At 42.3% G+C, this 20,633-nt stretch overlaps 1 protein-coding gene across 1 annotated transcript in view; it reads left to right on the top strand.

Moving 5' to 3' along the window:
- Ino80 (chromatin-remodeling ATPase INO80) overlaps nt 1-20,633 on the top strand; it is a 499,736-nt gene that overhangs the window by 213,261 nt on the left and 265,842 nt on the right. The window contains 2 exon segments of the mRNA XM_080278280.1: nt 7,960-8,054; nt 8,747-8,819. Coding sequence (XP_080134406.1) covers nt 7,960-8,054; nt 8,747-8,819 — 168 coding nt within the window.

Genomic DNA, 20,633 nt, shown 5'->3' with positions numbered 1-20,633 from the left:
TACTTTCTGGCCTTTCCCCTCCCTCTTCCTCTTCGTCCCCCTCAACCTATGTACCAGCGGAGCATGACGTCACAAACCACCTGGCGGGGGCATGAATGAACCTGGCCGCCCATTGGTCAACGTAAAGGGCTGGGTCCATATTTACAAACGTTCTTCAGCTGTGTATAGGACTGTTTATATATGTGTGGGTCCATGCAGGTTCTAAATTCTTCGTAATCAAAACAGTGTGAATAACAAAATGGAAATACGAAAAACAAAATGATCTGTGATAATGGTTAACTGTTGTGTAGATATGTTTACCTGACAGAATAGCTTAAGAACCATGATGAATACAAAATCTGGGCATGAATGAGTGAGCGCCCCTATTGGTCAGTTTTCTCTACCTGCGGCGGGATCCGGTGATTATGTAAAGGAAGGTATCTTGGGGTCTCATTATCCCCTACACGTCAATTGGTTGGCAGTTGCGATTGGCCCCACGAGGAAATTGCTTGTTTAGTGGGAGAGACAAGTTGTTATTATACTGCTGAGTTAGTAAGTGTAAGGTATATAATTTGGTATGAATAATTATAGAGACATTATCAGCTCACCACTTCATCCTGGTTTGCTTGGTTGCCTCTGTGCATGGTTTGCTTGGACTATTTTCCCTTCAACCCGACCGGTATCTCCTACACTGAGTAAAATGACCGGCCTCAGACAGAATAAAATAAATACATAAATATAAATTTAGATAGATAGATAAATAGATAGATAGGCGTGTTGATGGATAGATAGATGGCTGGATAGGTAGATAATTTTGGGTTTTCAGGGTTAACGAAAATGAAGCACATTTATGTATATTACTGTCTTGGACGGAGAAACTCCAATACTTGAATGATGAATGAATGATGTATGATCCATTTTGCTAGCCACTCTGATGGTTACCGTCTGCTGTTTTCACCACAATAATCTCTTAGTTTATTCTTATTACCTCCAGGCGATTTTGTTCGCCTTAAGAAGCATTTTTCTTGCACAAGGGGATGCTGACCACCGTTTCAAACCCATCTTTTATAAAATTCACTGCTGAGTTTCACACAATGATCTGGAGGATGCAAAATTAAGGTAGAAAAGACGTCATTATATTGAAGGGAGTCAGGGCGCCGCCACACCAAGGCTGGAACCAGACTTATTTTGATGCGGATTGTCTGATTATGTACGTTGGGAGTAATGTTGGAATAAGGACACCTCATTTCACTGGGTCACATTCTGACCAATCCGTTTCTCACTGTTAGACATGATGCAGGTAACGGCGAGAAGCATTATGGTCAGAATGTGACGCAGTGAAACGAGGTGTCTTATTCCTGCAATACTTATGACGTACATAATCGGACAATTCGCGTTAGAATGTCTGGTTCCGGCCTTGGTGAGACGGCGCCTTAAATCACTTCACTTAGATGACATTTTTTTATTATTTTTGTTTCCTTCAGACGATTTTACTCAGATTAATGACTTTTCGAACACGAGGTGTGAGATAACAGCTGTCATTAACCCTATCAATACAGGAGATTTTCAAGTTCTATAAAATCGTCTGGAGATAGCAAGAACATAAACAAGATGTCATCACACTGAGGAACTTAAGCCAAGAGTATGTTTATGAATGTGGAACTATTAAAAAGAAAATCCCAAACCACTGAGTGATAAGACAGTGACAGAGAGAGGGAGATAACAAGGTAGCCAAAAGCAGTAAAAAAAAGAAAAAACAAGACAAGGTGGACAGTGCAGGTGTGCCGGTTCCCTCATTAGTGTTTCTTACCTGCCTGCCTCACCTCCTCTCATCAAGTGCTTTTTTCTTTTGTCTTCTTTCGTCTCTCCATCTTCTCATTTTTTCCCTTTCTTCCACCTCCCCCTTCTCGTGTCGTTTCCCTTTCTTTGTTTCATTTCTTTCCATTCTCCGGCCATCATTTCTTCCCCTATTAATGTCACCTACGTGCCTGACCTCTGCTCATCATATTTTTTCCCTCCTCTGTCAACATTTACATCTTTCTCTTCTCCATCTTTTCTTATATTCCTTCCTTCACCCTCTCCCATTCCTTTCCTCTTACCTACCTGCCTAACGCCTCTCACTTTTTTCTTTCATCTTTCACGTCTCCCTCTTCTCATTATCTCATTTTCCATCTGTCACCTCCTTCCTTCTTCCTTCTCGCTTTCTTTCCTTCCCTCACTGTTCTCCATTATTTCACTTGCCTCACGCCTTCCTTCCGCCTCACGTCATCTCTTCTTTCGCCTCCTACCTCTTAATTTTTTTTTTTTCCTGCTTCCTAAGTTTTCCTTCATTTGTGTCCCTTACCTGCCTTCCTAAATGCCTTCATTTTCTCTCATCAGCATTCTCCCCCCTCCCCCTCTCTCTCTCTCTCTTCTTTCACCTTTCCATTTTCTCATTTCTTCTTTCCTTCTCCCTCTGCATTTCTCCCTCTCCCTCTGCATTTCTATTAAGATCAGTGCCTCTTACCTGCCTACCTCACGCCATCACCCAGCCTGACATTTTGTTTTGTTTTGTTTCGTCTTGTCTTTTCCTCCCCTTTGACCCTTCACTTAGTCTTATTTCTGTCCTCATTTTGCCATCCTTACCCCTTCTGTCGTACATTCCCTCCCCTTTTACTCTCATCCTTTTCCCTCCATGCATAGTTCTCGAAAGAAATGGGTAAATAATAGAGAAAGGATGATAGTAAAGTGGCGGTGAGAGGCGTATGGAAAGAGGAAGAGAAATGAAGACGGAGAAAATGAAGTGAGAAGGCAAAATAATGTGGGATATACAGAAGAATGTAGTGTGTGGCATAGGACAAAACTTCGTGGAGCCGTTTTGTTAGCGATTTAGGCTGTATATCATCATCATCATCTAATCCTACATTGGGTGAGTGGATGGTGAGTGCCCCCGCCTACCACTGTCTTCATGATTTTCGTTTATATGTTTCAAGTACCGACATAATTTGCCTCAGTAACGTATAAGAAGTTAAAAAGATGCAGTGTGGAAAATAAATCGCTGAGGAAGGGACGCGACGAAATCTCCAAGTTATTTTGTGTGTGTGTGTGTGTGTGTGTGTGTGTGTGTGTGTGTGTGTGTGTGTGTGTGTGTGTGTGCGCGCGTGCAGGACAGGTGAAATAAGTCAGTTGATAGTGATAGATGTATTGATCCAGTGTAGTTGCAGGTGTATAACAAAGATGGGTAGAAATAAAGGATTCAGTACACACACACACACACACACACACACACACACACACACACACACACACACACACACACAGAATCGCTCCACAAGATCCGCCACAGCTGTCAATAACCCCAAGTCTAATCCCACAAAGAGGTCAACACGCCACCTAAATCCCTTCTTATTCAACTTTATTTTTTATCTTTTCATTACTTTTCACGTTTTTTCACTACTTTTTTGTGTGTTTTGCAGTTGCTTTGCATGACTTCCTTTAACATTTACCCATTTCGGAGATTACTTTTGTGATTCTCTTTCTGTGTGTGTGTGTGTGTGTGTGTGTGTGTGTGTGTGTGTGTGTGTCTCTCTCTCTCTCTCTCTCACACACACACACACACACACACACACACACACACACACACACACACACACACACACACACAATATTGCGGTATTTTGTACCTTTTCCAGCTTTCTGCGTAAAACTGCTAGCTGAAGTAATGCTGTGTTTGTACTATTTATATTGTTTTTCCGGAAAAAAAAAGTCAGCATTTTTCTCTGTATACTGTAAGCGTAACCTGGTTCTTTGGAGGAGTTCTGGTAATTCTTGACGTTAAATAAGAGGATGTATTGTTCTTGCGCTTTGTATTTTCCTTTTTTCTGCCTCTTGATCTTACCCACCCCATGGAATTATAATGGTGGTGGTGATGATGATGATGATGATGATGATGATGATGATAATAGTGATAAATAGGTGTCTTGAGTTTAGACTAGCACGAGCGTTCGATTTGGAAGCTGATTTTGACAGATTTGGTTCTCCAGGCCGAGCCAGTTCCTTTTCATAGAGCAGTTATGAGCGTGGAACAGGAATTTGCAGCCCATTTTGTTCACGTGTCTGCTGTAGCCATTTCCCCAGAGTACAACATGCAACCGTGGCTTTACAAATAAGATCCATTTTCCATTTATAGGTCTGTTCGTACCTAGAAGTGGAACAGGAACTTTGATTTGTAAAGGGAGGGCTGCATATCGTAGTCCTGGCGAATGTTTCATAACTGCTTTCCTTCTCAGACACGCGACCCGATTGAACACTCACCATTTATCGTTTACCTATGAGGGTTAGTTTGAAAGTGTTCTTGATTTGTTATTTCCGACTCTTTCTTACATGTTATTCTTTTTTCATTCCCTCTCTCTTTCATCCTCTCCCTGCCTGTGTCCTTCCTTCCCTCTTTACTTGCTTTCTCTCTCTCTCGTGTTGTTTGCTCCTGCCTTCCATTCATCGCTCGTTCTCTTTATTTTTGTTTCACTTTGTATTATCTGCTTTCCCTTTCTTTTCATTCCATTCCTTGTTTCCACCCTCCTGCCCGTTCCTCTTTCCAAATTACCTTATTCCTCTTCTTTCCCTTTCTTTGACGACATCTCACCCTTCGTTTCATTCCCATTCCATGTCACTCTTCTCTCTCCCTCATTCCTTTCCTCTCACTCTCTTCTTATTCCATGCTTCCACTTTTCTCCCTCTTCGCTGACCATTCTCACCTTATTTCCTACACTTCCGCGCTCCTCTTTTCCCTCCCTTCCAGCTTCCCTTTTATTTTTCTCTTTTCATCTTATCACCCTTACTCTTTTCCTAGTTTCTCTTATGTTTCTCTCCGTTCCCCTCTACATATACCCTAGTATGCCGTCTCCCATTTGCCACCCCCCCTCCTCCCCCAAACTTTGTCTGCCTTCCAGTGTTTCTCTCAGACTGTTCCTCCTTCACTTCCTCCTCCCTCTTCCTCTTCTCCCTCTGCCCCTCCTTCACTTCTTTTACCCTCTCTCTCTCTCATTTCCATTTCCACTCGTACCTTCGACCCTCTCAGATTCTCAGTCTCCTGCCCACCCTCCCCACCCTCTCCCCCAGTTTCGTTTTCCCTCAGATTCCCCGCCTTTCCTCCTCTCTCATTCGTACTTTCCTTTTCCAACGTTCCCCTCCGTCTTCCATCTCCCCTTCCGCCACATCCTCTTCCTTTTCATTCATCCCATCTTTCTTTCCTTTTCGTCATTTTCACCGCTCTCGCCTTTTCCCCAACTTTCCTATCTTTCGCATTCTTACCCACCTTCCCTTTCATCTTTCCCTTCCCCCTTTTTTCCATCTTCCTTTCTCTCTCTTCCCGTTCCCTTCCCACTATGTGCTCATTTCCCTCTCCCCTTCCCCTCTGTCTGCCCTCTCCTCCTCCCCCTCTTTCTTCCTTCCCTCCCCCTGTGTGCCCTCAGCACCGTACCTCACCTGATCCGGTAATGACACACCTGGGCGACCATTAATTAGTGTAAGCAGGTAGTAATGAGGCACGCCCACTGTCATTATGTTAATTCCCTTGTGGTGGTGGTGCCCGCTGTGACCTCGTATGGTGGGTGAGGGGGTTGTAGGGTAGTCGACTTGTTTTCATCTGACGGAACTAGGTTACTCCCAAACATGGATGCTAGGTCGTAGTTGCATGAAATTCGAGGAGTTTATCAGACAGTAACTGAGTCTCCTTGATTACTGGTCAAATCATCACTCCAACCTGACAACATTTGGACATAAGTTGAGGTGAAGGGGGTGAGGGATTTATATCAGGCCAGGTTATCAGGTTAGCTGGTTTTATAAGTGAGATCGAGTAATGAACCCTTTCAGTACTGCGTAATAAAGCCCTTCAATACGATGACTGTTTTCAGTTTTATTGTCGCTTCTACCATGTTATAATAATCATTGGAGATCTGGCGTAGTGAAATAGTTGGTACCCGTCTCCACTAAATTCTGCACTACGATTGACCCATCCTATAGTGCATTATATTGGTGTTGGTAGGAAGAAGAAAATGGAAAATATGTCATTATAGTCAATGGGTTGAGTTTAGGTAAGACTAGGTTGGAGGTGAGGTGTGTGTATTGGAATTATAAGGTGGATAGTACCGTGCTTATGCTTGCTTTGTTTGTAGGACAGTATTGTTTGTGTTTTGCAAGTAGGATTGGATTATTCGAGCTGACTGTTAGGCAGAAGCCAAGCTGTAAGTAAGACTAATATATCTTGTTGGTGCCCCATGTTGTTCTGTTTATGAACCTGGTGCTAGACTACAGGCTGAAGATGTCTTTCGCCTGCTGTCCACCATCCCCCATTCGGGAAATAGAGAGGGAATCCAGGGACGATTTTGGTTACATCGTGCTACTGCGTAAAGGCTTCCCTCTCCAACACCATATCTTCCTGACCATGTGGATGTATTTGTGTATTTGAGATTCTGTCGTTTTTCTTTATTACTAGTCGCCGTCATCATCATCATCATCATCATCATCATCATCATCATCATCATCATCATCATCATAATCATCATCATCGTCGTCGTCGTCGTCGTCATCCCTCTTTTCCACTAGTACATGGAGTGGGAGGGATCCAAAAACAGAAGCAGTTATGTATGACAGAAAAATGGGTTAATATATTCTGGGTTTGCAAGTGATCCATGGTTTTTGTGTGTTGTTAAGTCAGTGTTGTTTGCGGTGTTGGCAGATTACTGTAAGTGAGCGGGGGCAGTTGGCAATAATGATAGGGGCGCGGGTAGTAAATTCCAGATTTGCTTGTTGATTTGTGTGTATTGTGTGGGGCGGCTGCGTGGCTTTGTGTAGTGGATGTGTGAGAGAGAGAGAGAGAGAGAGAGAGAGAGAATGGAAAAATTTTGTCCATGTTTGGAAAAATTGTCGTTGGGGAGATACAAAAGAATTGTGTGTGTGTGTGTGTGTGTGTGTGTGTGTAAGGACATAAGTAATTCGTCATTTGTATAGTATGTATCGTAGCAGTTTTGTGTGTATCAGTGTATATTCTTCTTCTTCTTCCGTGGATAAACTGACAGAAGCAAGTGGCATTCCCGATGTCATCCGCTCCTTCTTGGTCATCGCTTTTGATATACAGGGCATATGTGCTATACAGGTGGAATCGCCATAGATATCGGCTATGACGTAGAAAGAATTGTTATATGAAAGTAAGTAATTAGACATGTAATAATATGAGACTTAATTTGGACATTGTGGATGGTTGCAAGATTTATCACGTTTTTTGATGATCAGCAAATAACCCGATGATTGTGATGTTGGTGATGATGCATGTTCCTTGTAAAATTGTGGGATGGTTTGAAAATATATAGTAACTGTCGACTGAGATTGTCTAAATGACATAATTTTGACGCCCTGCTTTTTTCGTCTCAAGGTCGGTTTATTGACACAGTAACGGTCACTCTAGCGTTATGCTTTGTACGGTGACTTCAGATGTAGGTGACTCAGGTGACACGTTGACCCCATCACTGCCAGGACTCCCCCCCCCCCCTCCATTATTTTCACGCCTAGCTGTCTTAGCATAGAAGTTAAGTTTGTAGTGCTGCTGATCTGACCTGGTTATGCTATGAGGATTTCGAAGCTACGTCTCATGACATTTCTCCATTTTTTTTTTTCCTTCTAACTTCATGTGAGAACGTGTTTCAGGGTTGTGTGGGTGAATTTTAATTGTAGATTGCATTTATCATTGTTGATATTCTGTCAGCCTCTGTCTGTCTGTCTCTCGTTATATATATATATATATATATATATATATATATATATATATATATATATATATATATATATATATATATATATATATATATATATATATATATATATATATATATATATATAGTATATCTGATATCTTACATTTTTTGTATTTTCGTATGTTTCTGTCAGTATTCGTCAGTCTTTGTATCTATCTGTCTGTGAGCATTAACTTTTTTTTTTTCCTTGCAGGAGTACATGTGGCATCGGAAACACAAATTCATGCGACTGGACGGTTCTTCCAAAATCTCCGACCGTAGGGACATGGTGGCTGACTTCCAGACCAGGTGAGGCGTGAGTGTGGAATAACATTACCCCTTAGCAAAATTAGAATTATTGTTACCACCATATTTACTTACTTTCATGAGCCTGAGATATATATGACTTGTTTCTTGTATTATGATCTATCATAAAACCACCAAATACTTCACAACCAAACTGCGATAGATAAAAAAAAAATAAATTCTGCTGATAATTAATTCCTGTAGCGACCTGTTAGTGGAATGAATTGTCAGAGATCCTCTTTGAATTATTCCCTAGTAACTCCATATCTGGGGAGTATTGGCATTTATAAAAGGTCCGAGGGACTTTTTACCGTGATTATGTTTGCACAGTTACGCATGATTTTAATCATTCATTTTATTTAGTCGTATGTATTCACTCTGATAGTCACGCTTGTTTAGTTGCGAAGTACTTAGTGGCTGTTAGAGTGAGCGTAAAATTATGAACACTTACGAACACTTTAAGCTTTTCACAACGAGGTCATTTTTAGCTTCTTTGGCTTATTGCCAGACGATTTTCTTTAGCTTAGGGAAGGCCTTTTTCATTGGAGGTGTTTTATATGGCCTTCATTAACCACTTCACTTTTAAAGGTACTTCATGGCTGTGATGTCGTCTGGAGGTAGCCTGAGAGAGAGAGAGAGAGAGAGAGAGAGAGAGAGAGAGAGGTGTAAACTATAACATATTGTGTGTGTTGCAGGGCTGACATCTTCGTGTTCCTGTTGTCAACACGAGCTGGTGGAGTCGGCATTAACCTCACTGCAGCCGACACTGTGAGTACATTGTTAATTTTTCTAATGGACACCATGTTCATAGTGCGTTATTTTCATCACAGTCACCTTTAGTGTATTCTCATTTTCGTAGTTTTTTTTTTTTTCCATTGTTGTTGTCGTTGTTGTTCAACTCAGTCAGACAGAGGTTGACGAGGACAAAAACGGTAGCAGGTTGTTCCCTTGTGAAGTTAGGGCTTGAAACTAGGCAACCATAGTCTGATGCATTTAAAGGTAAGTGACTGACCCATGCCTCTGAATGAACTGCAGGAATTTAGCAATTTAATGATCGTTAGGTGTTGGGTATCAGGTATTGATGATGAATTTTATTTTAAATTAGAAAGTGGAATGGTGTAGGAGAAATGCCATAAACTACAGTTAAAATCAACGTATATAATCAAAATATAATTGTCAGCAGTGAATGCTTTGGGGGAGAATGAAGAGAATATGGAATGCTGATGAAAATAGAAATATTGATGAAAGAAAATCAGAGAGGAATATAATGATAGAAATAAGGGAAACAATAAGAATCTAAATCTCCCCCCCCCCCCCCCGGTCTTAGCGCGCCTGTGAGTGGGATCGAATCGACTTTAAGAGGATCATAACCCCTTTGAGAGCGGCTTGGTAATGAACACCTTTACGAAGATGACGTCTTTTTATGACAGTTTATATTGGGCAGGCCTCTTGCAGCAACTGTTAAAGGCAGTATATACGAATATAATCTCTCCACTTAAAAAAGCTCCTCTAAATAGAATATTGCCATCTAGTGGTAGCAGTAGGTAAAAGGGTTGACGATGGCGCTATATAACACCGACCCGGTAGAAAAAACTCCTGTGCTGAACGATATCGTGCGGTAGTAGCAAAATAGTAATAAAAAGACGTCTTTGCACTTCACTATGATGTGTGTGTGTGTGTGTGTGTGTGTGTGTGTGTGTGTGTGTGTGTGTGTGTGTGTGAGAGAGAGAGAGAGCGAGAGAGAGAGAGAGAGAGAAAGGATAACTACAGTAGGTCGGTTGGCGCATCTTGGAACTGAAGGGACTAATTACTGCCTTCTGAAACCCATTTAGTACGAGAGGTCTTTGCTGAATTGCCTAAAATAGTCGTCAAAATTTAAATATGAAAATGAATTTACCGTACTGAAGGGGTTAAGCCGCTTAGTGGGTGAGAGGTCCTTATCTTTATCTTCATTTATTTCTTTATTTGGGTCCACGTCTACCCCGGGAATTGGTAAATGGGGAGATAATAGGGGAAGGGGTGTGATAATTAGCCGGAAATGGGGGTATGAATGGAAAGGTCTGGATAAAAGGGATTAGACATAGGTAATCGTGGGACGTCCATTGTGAGAGTTTGTTGTTGTTTTGGTTGTCACTTCACTGGTTCCTTTGTTTGGTTTTCCTCGATACATTGGAATCTTCATGAATCTCGTATTTGTCTGACTTTTCTGTAATTATTTTTAAATGTATCTTTTGCGAAATTTTCACCGTACTGGAAGGGAGGAGATAAAGTTAAATATGTAGTAACGAGTTAAAACATCCATTCCTAATACAGTATAGCGGTTAATGGACCTGATGTTAGGCTGATGGCCTACGCCCGTGATGGCATGACGTATAACCTCATGTCGTCTCATGGAAATTCGTGTGGATGAACAGACGCCAAATAACCTTCCCCGATTGATGCCGTAGACAACAAAACCACTGGATATTGGGAAGCTAAGGGACGAGAATGTGGGGAGGTTAGGAGTGTGGTGTATAGGATGTGGATAGAGAAGAAAGTGTTAGGGAAGAGTTATAAGTGCAAAGGAAGATTTGGAAGTCACTTTAGAGAGGAATGATCAGAGGGACAGTGGGAAATGTAAAAATACTATGTGTAAAGGAAGGTCAAGTGAAAAGCTGAGGAAACGTAAGAAGATGGAAGTAGAGTGTGGGAAGTGTGAAATTGATCGTGTACAGGAAAAGCGGGTGAGGCATGTGAGGTGAAGGAATGTGTATGAAGAGTGCGAACAGGAAAAAAAATTAAAATGTATAATTGCACGTAGAATTGAGGAGACGGAAATGAAGTACAGATGAAAAGGGGAATACGAAGGGAGAATGTATACATGTGGGATGTGTATGGAACAGGATGGAGTGTAAAAAAGTGTGTAGTTTTTGGAGGGATGTGGGAGGCCACGAAAGCGCATGGGAGGAGGTTCAGCCGACGTGATGAGGTGAGAGATGTGTGGAACCAGGGAAGAAGGTGAGACATAAAGGGGAGGAGGTATGTGGGGTGAGGAGTAGGTGTGGTGGTAAGTAAGAGCGAGATGTTAAAAAGATGGGGGATGTAAGGGAGACAGGAAGGGGGTGTGGGGATATGTGGGCTGAGGCGAGACTGAAGGAGAGATATGGTAACAGGAAGGATGTAGGGAAGGGGATGGTGTGATGGAGACAGGAGAGGAGGGATATTTGGGGTGAGGGAGATATGGTGGTACAGGAGGGAGAAATGTAAGGGAGGGAGGGGTGTAAGGATGAAAAGAGAAGGGAAATCTGTAGGGTGAGGGAGAAGTGTGCTAGTAGAGGAAACATAAGGGAAGAGGTGGGGGGGTAGGTATAAGAAAGGAAGGGACATAAGGGAGACAAGAGAGGAAGAAAGGATACGATGTTGGGGGAGACGAAGTGAGGGGGGAGAGAAGTGTAAGGCAGGGAGGGTTGTGATGAAGGCAGGGTGTGCGGTGCGGCGTAATCCCTTCAAGGAAGGCCGGGTGCGACGCATTACCGGGATTTAACTGGCTTTAGTCCAATATACGGGATTACTGCCCCCTCCTACCCTCCTCACGCCGGCCTGAATCCGCGCCAGTCGGCGGTCTAAGGGCTTAAGGTGCCACCAAGATTTGATGAGGGGGGATTCAGGGAATATATATATATATATATATATATATATATATATATATATATATATAGTATGATTGTGCGCACATTATTTAGCTCTACTTTACCATAATTTCAAGTGATTCAGGATCAAATACTTCATCACATTGCGTTTAGCCTTGATAGTACCGGTATAGCTTTCCAGCTGGGACTTTCAGATTTCAAATATATTATGTCGTGGAGAGGAACTTTTGCCTTTGTTCGCTTTTCTTTGCGTCAGAGGAAAGAAATAACACTGGCCTGCAGGCAAAGTTGGTCAGTTGTGCCATTAACGAAACGCTAAGTCAGAGGTGGAGGTCGACGGGAGGTGTAATCTGCGTAACAGTACTATCACACTTCAAGCATATTACGTGACACCGGACACATTTCAGACCCTCACTTCCGCCTCAGCCCATGACAAGTGTGCTGTAGGCAGGCTCTAAGCACATAAGATTCGATTGTTTAGTACGAGGCAGCTCTTGTCAGTGGTGTAAGAGAGAAAGAGGGAGAGAGAGAGAAAGAGAGAGAGAGAGAGAGAGAGAGAGAGAGAGAATACTAGGAGTTAAGGTGTCTGCGTATTTATTCTGCCTAGACAGAGTTGTTATTGCAGAGGAAGTTTAGTCACCCTTCGGTCCATTTGTTACGCAGCCTCAGCATATTCTGCAATTCCTTGTAGTTATTTTCATACTTTTCTTAATTTTATCGTGTGTAATTTATTGGTCTTGAATAATATTTTTGTATGATAGTGTGAACTTAAACATTTTAACTGTATTACACTCAGTGCTATTTCATCTTTATATTTCATTTGTTAGTATCTATATATTTCATTTGATAGTATCCATATCAACATCTTTCATATTCCGCATCAAGGGTAAGTGTACTGGTATGTTTTACTGATATGGGATAAGGTCGTCTACATAGCAATAGTAATTTAAAATATGACGTCATCCTACTGTTGCGTCAGAGAGGCCTCCCCTTCTCTGTATTAAATCGTCAGACAGTAATAAGAATAGAGTAACGGAGATATCATTGTACTGATGTGTGTGTGTGTGTGTGTGTGTGTGTGTGTGTGTGTGTGTGTGTGTGTGTGTGTGTGTCATGAAACGGTGTTCCGTCTTAGTGGTATTTGGTGTGGCGGTGCCAAATTTTAGATTAGGGGGGTGACACATGTTATATCGCCGTAAATCTGGTGTTGAGGTATGGGACGCTCGCACGTGTTGGTGGTGGTGGGTGCAGGAACACGTGGTGGCGGGTGCACGTGGCATGTTTCCCACGTGCATGACCCAGTGAAGGCACAGGTGCACTGGGTTAGAGTGCGTCCACTTGATAGGCACAGTTGACAGGATATAGGTTGTGATGGAACTGTCTGAGTTCCGCCTATTGTTCAGCGTTTTAGTCAAATGCCTCGAGTTCATCTGTGACCAAAATTGATGGACTTGACAAGATACAGGTTGTGGTGGAAGAGTTATGCTTGTTGGGCGACGACTATTCCCAGAGTAAAGTCCTCCTTTAGATGGAGAAGGGCCAATCACCTACAACCGAGTGCTGAAATAACAGGCTCAAGTTTGGGATCGTTATATTTTTATACGTTTCAGTAACCAGCCACAGGAGTTTTTGATGAATTCTGGTCTTGAAAGATAGCAGTGAACAGTGCTAAAGTATTCAGTGTACAGCTTGGTTAAACCTCTTGCAGCCTGAAACCCATAAAGCCGAAGGTTAATTCGCCTTTCAGACACCGCTCTATCGCCGCTCATCTTGACTTTGTCAGTACAATCCATCATCGCTGTTGTACTTTTCCACTGTATCCATCCTCAATGTTTTTAGTCACGAGAATTGATCAGATTAAATTGAGAGGCCGAATGTGGGTGAATGAGGTTGTTTTCTCCTGCTTTCGTGCGTCACTCCAATTTTCCAGTTAACAGAGAAGGTAAATAGCTAGACTGGGGCACTGGGGCAGACAGAAGGATGCCATGAATAAAAGGAAAGAATGAATGTATAGTAGATCATCACAGGCATCTTGTATATCGTAAGGGAAAGAGAGTTGTTAAAGGAGATTGAGGCAAATAAGGGAGAAAAGATTGAATGTAGAGTAGATATTAAAGTAAGTTAGATTACTTTAAGATGAGGAGAGGATAGTTAATGATACCGAGGCCGAGAAGAGGATAGATGGAATAGAAACGAGGAAGGACATCAGCGGAGATTGACCAGGAAAAGAGAAGGTAGACCAGGTGAATGGTAGACAAGATAATTTGTAGACAAGGTTAATGGTAGACAAGGTGAATGGTAGACAGGGTGAATGGTAGACAGGGTGAATGGTAGACAAGGTGAATGGTAGACTGGGTGAATGGTAGACAGGGTGAATGGTGGACAAGGTGAATCGGGGAAGGCAGGTGGATAGGTAGGCAAGCAGTGAAACGATGATTATGGGGTCAGGACAGCGATTATAAATGGGCGGCGAAAGGAAGTTAAGTACGTTGCCAGATAGGAAAGGTTAGAGGGTGGCCTGGGGGGAAAGGACAGACGCACAGGTAAGCAAGGAAAGAAGTTGAAAATATGTGTGGTCAAAGTTAGAATAATATGAAAAAGGCGTCATCATAGTGAAAAGGTTAGAAAATATCCTGTGAATATGTGAAGAAGTGAAATTAATGAAACGAAACAAGGTATGGAGAGGTAACCAAGGATACCAGCAAACAGACCTGAAGGAACTAGAGACAAGAGTGGGTATGAAGGAGAAGACAGGAGAAGGCAGGGGATGCAGGAACCGACAGAGGAGCAGAAGCAGAAAATTCGGTGGTTCGGTCGGTTTAGTAGTCGCCACAGGTTTTGAGGACGCTCTTGAGTGGGTTCAAGACTACTGACTGCTGTTGAGCTTGTGCGGTGGATGTTTACATGTAAGAGAGCGTAGTTAGCAAGCAGCTAGCACAGAAATATACTGGAGTGAATCAGGGAAACGGAATTACAGTGGGAGACAGGAAGGAAATTGAGAAACAAAGAAGAAAAAGAGGCATGAAGAGCGAGCAGTATATTGTAAGCAGGTAGCACAGAGGTAGGCAGGAGTGAGGCAATGAAAATGACTGGAAGAGAGACAGGGATAAAGTGGGCAGGCAAGAGTGGGCGGAGAAGCACGAGTGAGGCAAGGAGGCAGGAAGGAAGGAGTGTAGCAGAGGAGCAGGGATGAGGAGGGTGAAGTAGGGAGGAGGCAGAGGCAGGAGTTAGGTAGGGGAGTCAACGTTGGAATGAAGCAGGGAAGGAGTGAGGCAGAGAATCAAGAATGAGGCAGATAGGCAAGCGAGACAGGAGTGTGGCATGGGGGTAGGGGTGAGACAGAGAGGCAGGAGTATGACAAGAAGGAAGGGGTGAGGTAGAGGAGCAAGGATAAGGCAGGGTACAGGCAGGGATATAGGAGCGTGACACAGTAAAACCTCCCCCACGTATTATCACAGCCGGGTAAAAATCCTTCTTAATTTTTACTCTCTTACGGTGTGAAGGGGGAGAGAGAGAGAGGGAGGGGCCACAGGAAGGAAAACGGGAAAAAAGGGGGTTGAGAAATACCAGGATATGAGGAAAAATGGTTATGAGAGAGAGAGAGAGAGAGAGAGAGAGAGAGAGGATAGAACGGAAGCGAATAAAAGATAAGAAAAGATGTTAATGAAAGACAAAAATGGGAATAATTGGAGAGTTGGATGAAACGGAAACTGAAGGAATACTAGGAATGAAAAAAAATGGGTAAAGATACGAAAAAATATGAAAAAAACGAGGCTAGGAATGAAAAACGAAGGAAAACGGATGAAAGAGGGAGAGGAAGAAAAAAAAGGGGGGGATGTAATTGTCGTTTGGGGAGGTAATTGGAGAGTGGGTTATAACTGCCCGGGGTGATTAGGGCGACGTGATTAATTGGTAGTTAGTGATGAAAGGGGTGCTGGAGGACGAGAGAGAGAGAGAGAGAGAGAGAGAGAGAGAGAGAGAGAGAGAGAGAGAGAGAGAGAGAGAAATGCCAATAATAATCCTTCATAGCAAGAAAAACAACAAACTTAGATACATTAGCAAACACAAAACCAAGAACAAAAACAGGGTAATAATAATAATAATAATAAAATAATAATAATAATAATAATAACAATAATAATAATAGTAATAACAATAATAATAATAATAAATCAGTTAAAGCAGCAATAAAATCAACAGTAAAAACAGTGAAGGAATAAAGGCATGAAAGACTGTGAAGAAAGAATGATCCAAATAAAAACGAACATAGGAAACAGGAAGGATTTGCAAGGGGAACCAGGAAGTAATAACAGGAACAAGATAATGGTGTGGGGAGAGAGAGAGAGAGAGAGAGAGAGAGAGAGAGAGAGAGAGAGAGAGAGAGAGCAGGAAGTAATAAAGAAACCATGGAAGAAGATAAAATTACTGAGGGGGAAAGAGGAAGACGAGAGAAGAAAAAGGAGAGAGAGAGAGAGAGAAAGGGTCTCTTCACCTCGCTGTTATTGTTCGCAAGAAAACTGTTGCTTCGCCTTTAATCTTACCTGATCAGTGTACATAAGTTACGTAACAGTAAATAAAATTTTTGTTATAAAACCTTTACCCATCAGTTTTTATATATTTGCTAAAAGATAAGTATTATTAATAATTACTGTACTTGCCATTTTTCTTTAGTTGTGTAGCAAGAAAGTTAAGATTATAATATATTCCCTTTATCTTATCTATCTATCTATCTACTATCTACTGCCAGACGCCTTAATCCCGCACGGGGTGGCCACAAACAAATCGCCTCCACGTCGCCCTGTCCCCCGCTATTTCACTACCCTGCTCCCAACTCACACCCTCCTCATATACCTCTCCACTCCATCCCTCCATCTCATCCTCGGCCTCCCCTCCCTCTACCCCCCTCCACCTCACTCACATACACTCTCCTCGTCAGTCTTTCACCCTCCATCCTCTCCACATGGCCAAACCACCTCAGTATGTTCCTCCTAACACTTGCTATCACATCCACATCCACACCACAACGCTCCTTTATATCCTTATTTGTCAGCCTGTCTCTCCATGTGACTCCACAGGCTCCTCTTAAATAACTCATTTCCACTGCTCTCGCTCTTGACTTGTGTCCTTCCAACAACGTCCAAGCTTCACTTCCATACGTTAGAGTTGGTATCACAATACTGTCATGTAGTAACTTTTTCACTTCGATGCTCACTTCCCTGTTTCTTATCACTGCTTTCAAGGAACCATCGGCATTTAATCAGTTTTGTTGAGAGATAGATTTAAATTTCCCTTTGAGTTCACTGTTTCCGTATCATATGTCTTCAAGATTGTGGTAAGACATCGCATTTCTTTACTGTGTCTCCCCTCTTCATTACTTTTTATCAGTTCTGTAACAAGACAGGTGACAGTTTTCCTAATTAATCACTCTTCTTTTATCATCAGTTTCCATCCCTCCTCTCTCCGCTTGTCTCCTTTATCACATATTTTTTCTATGGTCCCCCTCCTCTGATTTCCACCAAATTTTATCAGCCCTTCCATGTTTCATTTCTTTTCTTGTATATTTTGCGTCTTAATTGTTCCGGGTTGGGTTGTGCTGCTTTTGTATTTTATTTGTATCATTTGTATTAATTGTTATATATTGAATCAGTTCGTTTTTCTTATTTTTTCTTATCCCTTATTTATTTATTTATGTATTTATTCTTGCCTTCTCTTCCCCAATCCTTATCAGTGAGTTGTTATTCTGCCGCGTTTCTGTGATCTGTGTTCCTTCTCGTGTTCTTTTCTCTTCCATCTCCTCAGGTGTACCTTACTGATTTGAGCTGTTCTTCATGTTTCCTCCCTTTTCATTTTTGGTATTATTATTCCTTTGTATTTCCTTTTTATAATTGGTCTTGCACCTTTTCTCTTTTTGTCTTTTTTCTTCATATTACCGTATTGTTTTATCCTCGTCCCTCCGTTCGTTACCTACCTTTCCTCTCATCCCCTTCCCTTCTCTATTGCACTTTCCTCCCCCCTTCCTCCTCCTCCTCCTCCTCCTCCTCCTCCTCTTCATTTTCTAGTTTTTCCTTCTTTTTCCACCCCTTTTAAATTGTTCCTCAGATTTCTTCCCTTCTTTACCGCTCATGCTATATCTCTATTTTCATTCCTTTCCTCCCTGTCTCCCTCCTTTTTCTCACTTTCCTTTTTTCCCTTTCTTCTCTCCTTCCCATCTTTCTTCCAGTTACTGACCCTGCTATTCCTGTTCTTCCATCTCACTTCGCTTTTTTATCTCCTTTCCCCTCAATATTTTCACATTTCTTCCTCTCTCTCTCTCTAATTACCCCTGTTCATTTTTGTTCTCTTTCCCCCCCCCTCTCTCTCTCTCTCTCTCTCTCTCTCTCTCTCTCTCTCTCTCTCTCTCTCCCTCTCTCTCTCTCTCTCTCTCTCTCTCTCTCTCTCTCTCTCTCTCTCTCTCTCTCTCTCTCTCTCTCTCTCTCTCTCTCTCTCTCTCCCCTTCTCCTTCCATTATCTCCTGCTCTCCTCCTCCCGTTATCTCTCTCATCCTCATTCTCATCCCCATAATACGTCTTTCCCTCCCCCTCTATTTCCATTCCGTCCCTACACCTCTTCCTCTTCTCCTTTTTCTCCTCCCCCCTTCCCTCCCTCATCCCCTCTCTCCATCCCTGGTCACTTCCACTCCCTCCCTTCATCTCATATTCCCTCTGCATTTAGGAGATTTTTTTTATGAGTAATTTGCACACGTGATTTAATTGTTTGAGGATGGGGGAGGAGATAATGTGGGTGTTGATGGAGTAGGGGAGAACGGGGGAGGAAAGAGGAGGAGGAGGAAGAACAAGAAGGAGAGAGAGAGAGAGAGAGGTGGTGAGGAAGTAAAGGATAATTAAAGAGGAATGGGTGATAATTTCCCTAATTACTGGTCACACCTGGTCAGCCGCTCACTTCCCCTTTGCTACTTCCCTCCTCTCCAGTTTTCGCTTCCCTTTTTATATTCTTCATTTTGCTTTTCTTTTTTCTCTCCATCTGTATGCCTTCTCTCCCTTTCTCTTGGCTTTTTCATTTCTTTTTTTTTTCCTTCTCTTTTATATCCTTTCTCCTTTATTCTTCATATTTCTTTTTTTTACCCTTCCTCTTCCTTTATTCGTCCTCTTCCTTTATCCTCCTTTTTAATAACCTTTCTCCTTTATTAATTTTTTTTTTTTTTACTTTTTCTCTTCCTATATTCTTCCTCTTCCTTTATCCCTCTCTTTTATATCTTTTCTATTTTATTCTACATATTGTTTTACCCTTCTTCTTCTTTTATTTTTCCTGTTCATTTATCCTTCTGGCTTATCCTGGTTATTCTTCTCCCTTAATTCTTCATATGCCTTTATACCCTTCCTCGTCTGTAAAGCCATATTCTTCATATTTTGTTCAGCTGGTACCTTTCTTCGTAAGCATTTTCTCTTTCCTTGTCCTTTTCCTTTCGTAATTATTCCCCTCTGTTATATTCCCTCCCTTTATTTTTCATCCTGTATCCTTTCCCTTCTATATCCTCTTCCTCTGCACTCTTATATTTATTTTCCTCTCCCCCATTTCCTTCCCTTCTTCTCTTTTTACAGTTCACTCACTTCCTCTTCCTTTCCTATCAGTTCGCTCTCTTCCTTTCTTCCTCTTTGCTTCCAATCATTCCTTACTGGTTCCATCATCTTACGATCTTCACTTTTTCATTTTTATTTCCTTTCCATCCCTTCTGACCAGTTTCCTTTCCTCCCTCATTTTTAGCCTTTGTTTCTTTCACCCCCTCCCTTTCCTACCAGTTATCTCCCTCTCGCTCTTTTTTCCTTCCCTGTCCGTCTCTATCCTCCCCTCCCTCCTCCCCTTCACTGTCCGTCTCTATCCTCAACTTAACTCCTCCCCTTCCCTGTCTGTCTCAATCCTCCCCTCCCTCCTCCCCTTCCCAGTCCGTCTCTATCCTCCCCTCCCTCCTCCCATTCCCTGTCCGTCTCTATCCTTCCCCCCCCTCCCCTGTTCCTCTGTCATTCTCCCCTTCCCTGTCCGTCTCTATCCTCCCCCCTACCCTCCCCAACCCCTGCATTCGAGGAAGAAAAAGATAAAGGTAAAAGTTGATGGAGACGAACGAGTAATCTGGCCAAGCGTCCTGGATGGTCATTTTCCTCCCATTTTCTGGCTCCGTCTCTCTGCTGGAGTCTTTCTCATAATTTTTCTGTTTAACTTATTTGTCTGTCTTCCCCTGTGACTTTTATGCGGTTTTTCTGCTGTGTCTGCCGATTTTTTGCCTTTATAGGCGTGTTTGAAGGTGATGTGTGTGTGTGTGTGTGTGTGTGTGTGTGTGTGTGTTTATATGTATGTATGTGTTTTGTGTACGTGCATTAACAACTTGACAGTTTAGGACATTCCTTAACTAAATAAAAATGGAATAAAATACCCATTGTGTGTGTGTGTGTGTGTGTGTGTGTGTGTGTGTGTGTGTGTGGATATGTTAGCATGTTACTGTATTTGTGTCTGTGGTTGTGTGCGGATATGTCTGTGCGCATGTGTCTCTGTGGATGTGTGCGTCTCATAGTTTGCATGTGCGTGTGCGGTGTGCGTGTTTGAGTGTGGTGGCGGAGGACAGAGGGACAGATGATCATGTGAGTTATGAGTGAAGCTGCGGCACCATTACCCCTCAACACGCACCAGGCCAGGCCAGGGCCACCCTCACCCAGGAAGTGGCCACCTCAACAATTACTGTACGCCATTTATTTCAGCGAAAAGAATCTTGCACGCGCCCTCAGTTCGAATACTGAGGGGTTATAGTCTTCTCTGTTTAAATAATAATAGTAATAATAATAATAATAATAATAATAATAATAATAAAAATAATAATAATGTCGTCGTCGTTCTCCTCCTCCTCCTCCTCCTCCATTATTTCCCCATGACTGTCAGCATTTTCCATTACTTATTATGTTGACCT

This window comes from Coenobita brevimanus, chromosome 72, assembly GCF_032717465.1.
Source record: "Coenobita brevimanus isolate Jiangsu-jjx chromosome 72, ASM3271746v2, whole genome shotgun sequence".
NCBI classification, from domain to species: domain Eukaryota; kingdom Metazoa; phylum Arthropoda; class Malacostraca; order Decapoda; family Coenobitidae; genus Coenobita; species Coenobita brevimanus.
The sequence above is the reverse complement of the archived record's forward strand: the minus strand, read 5'-3'. Positions and strand labels throughout refer to the sequence as shown.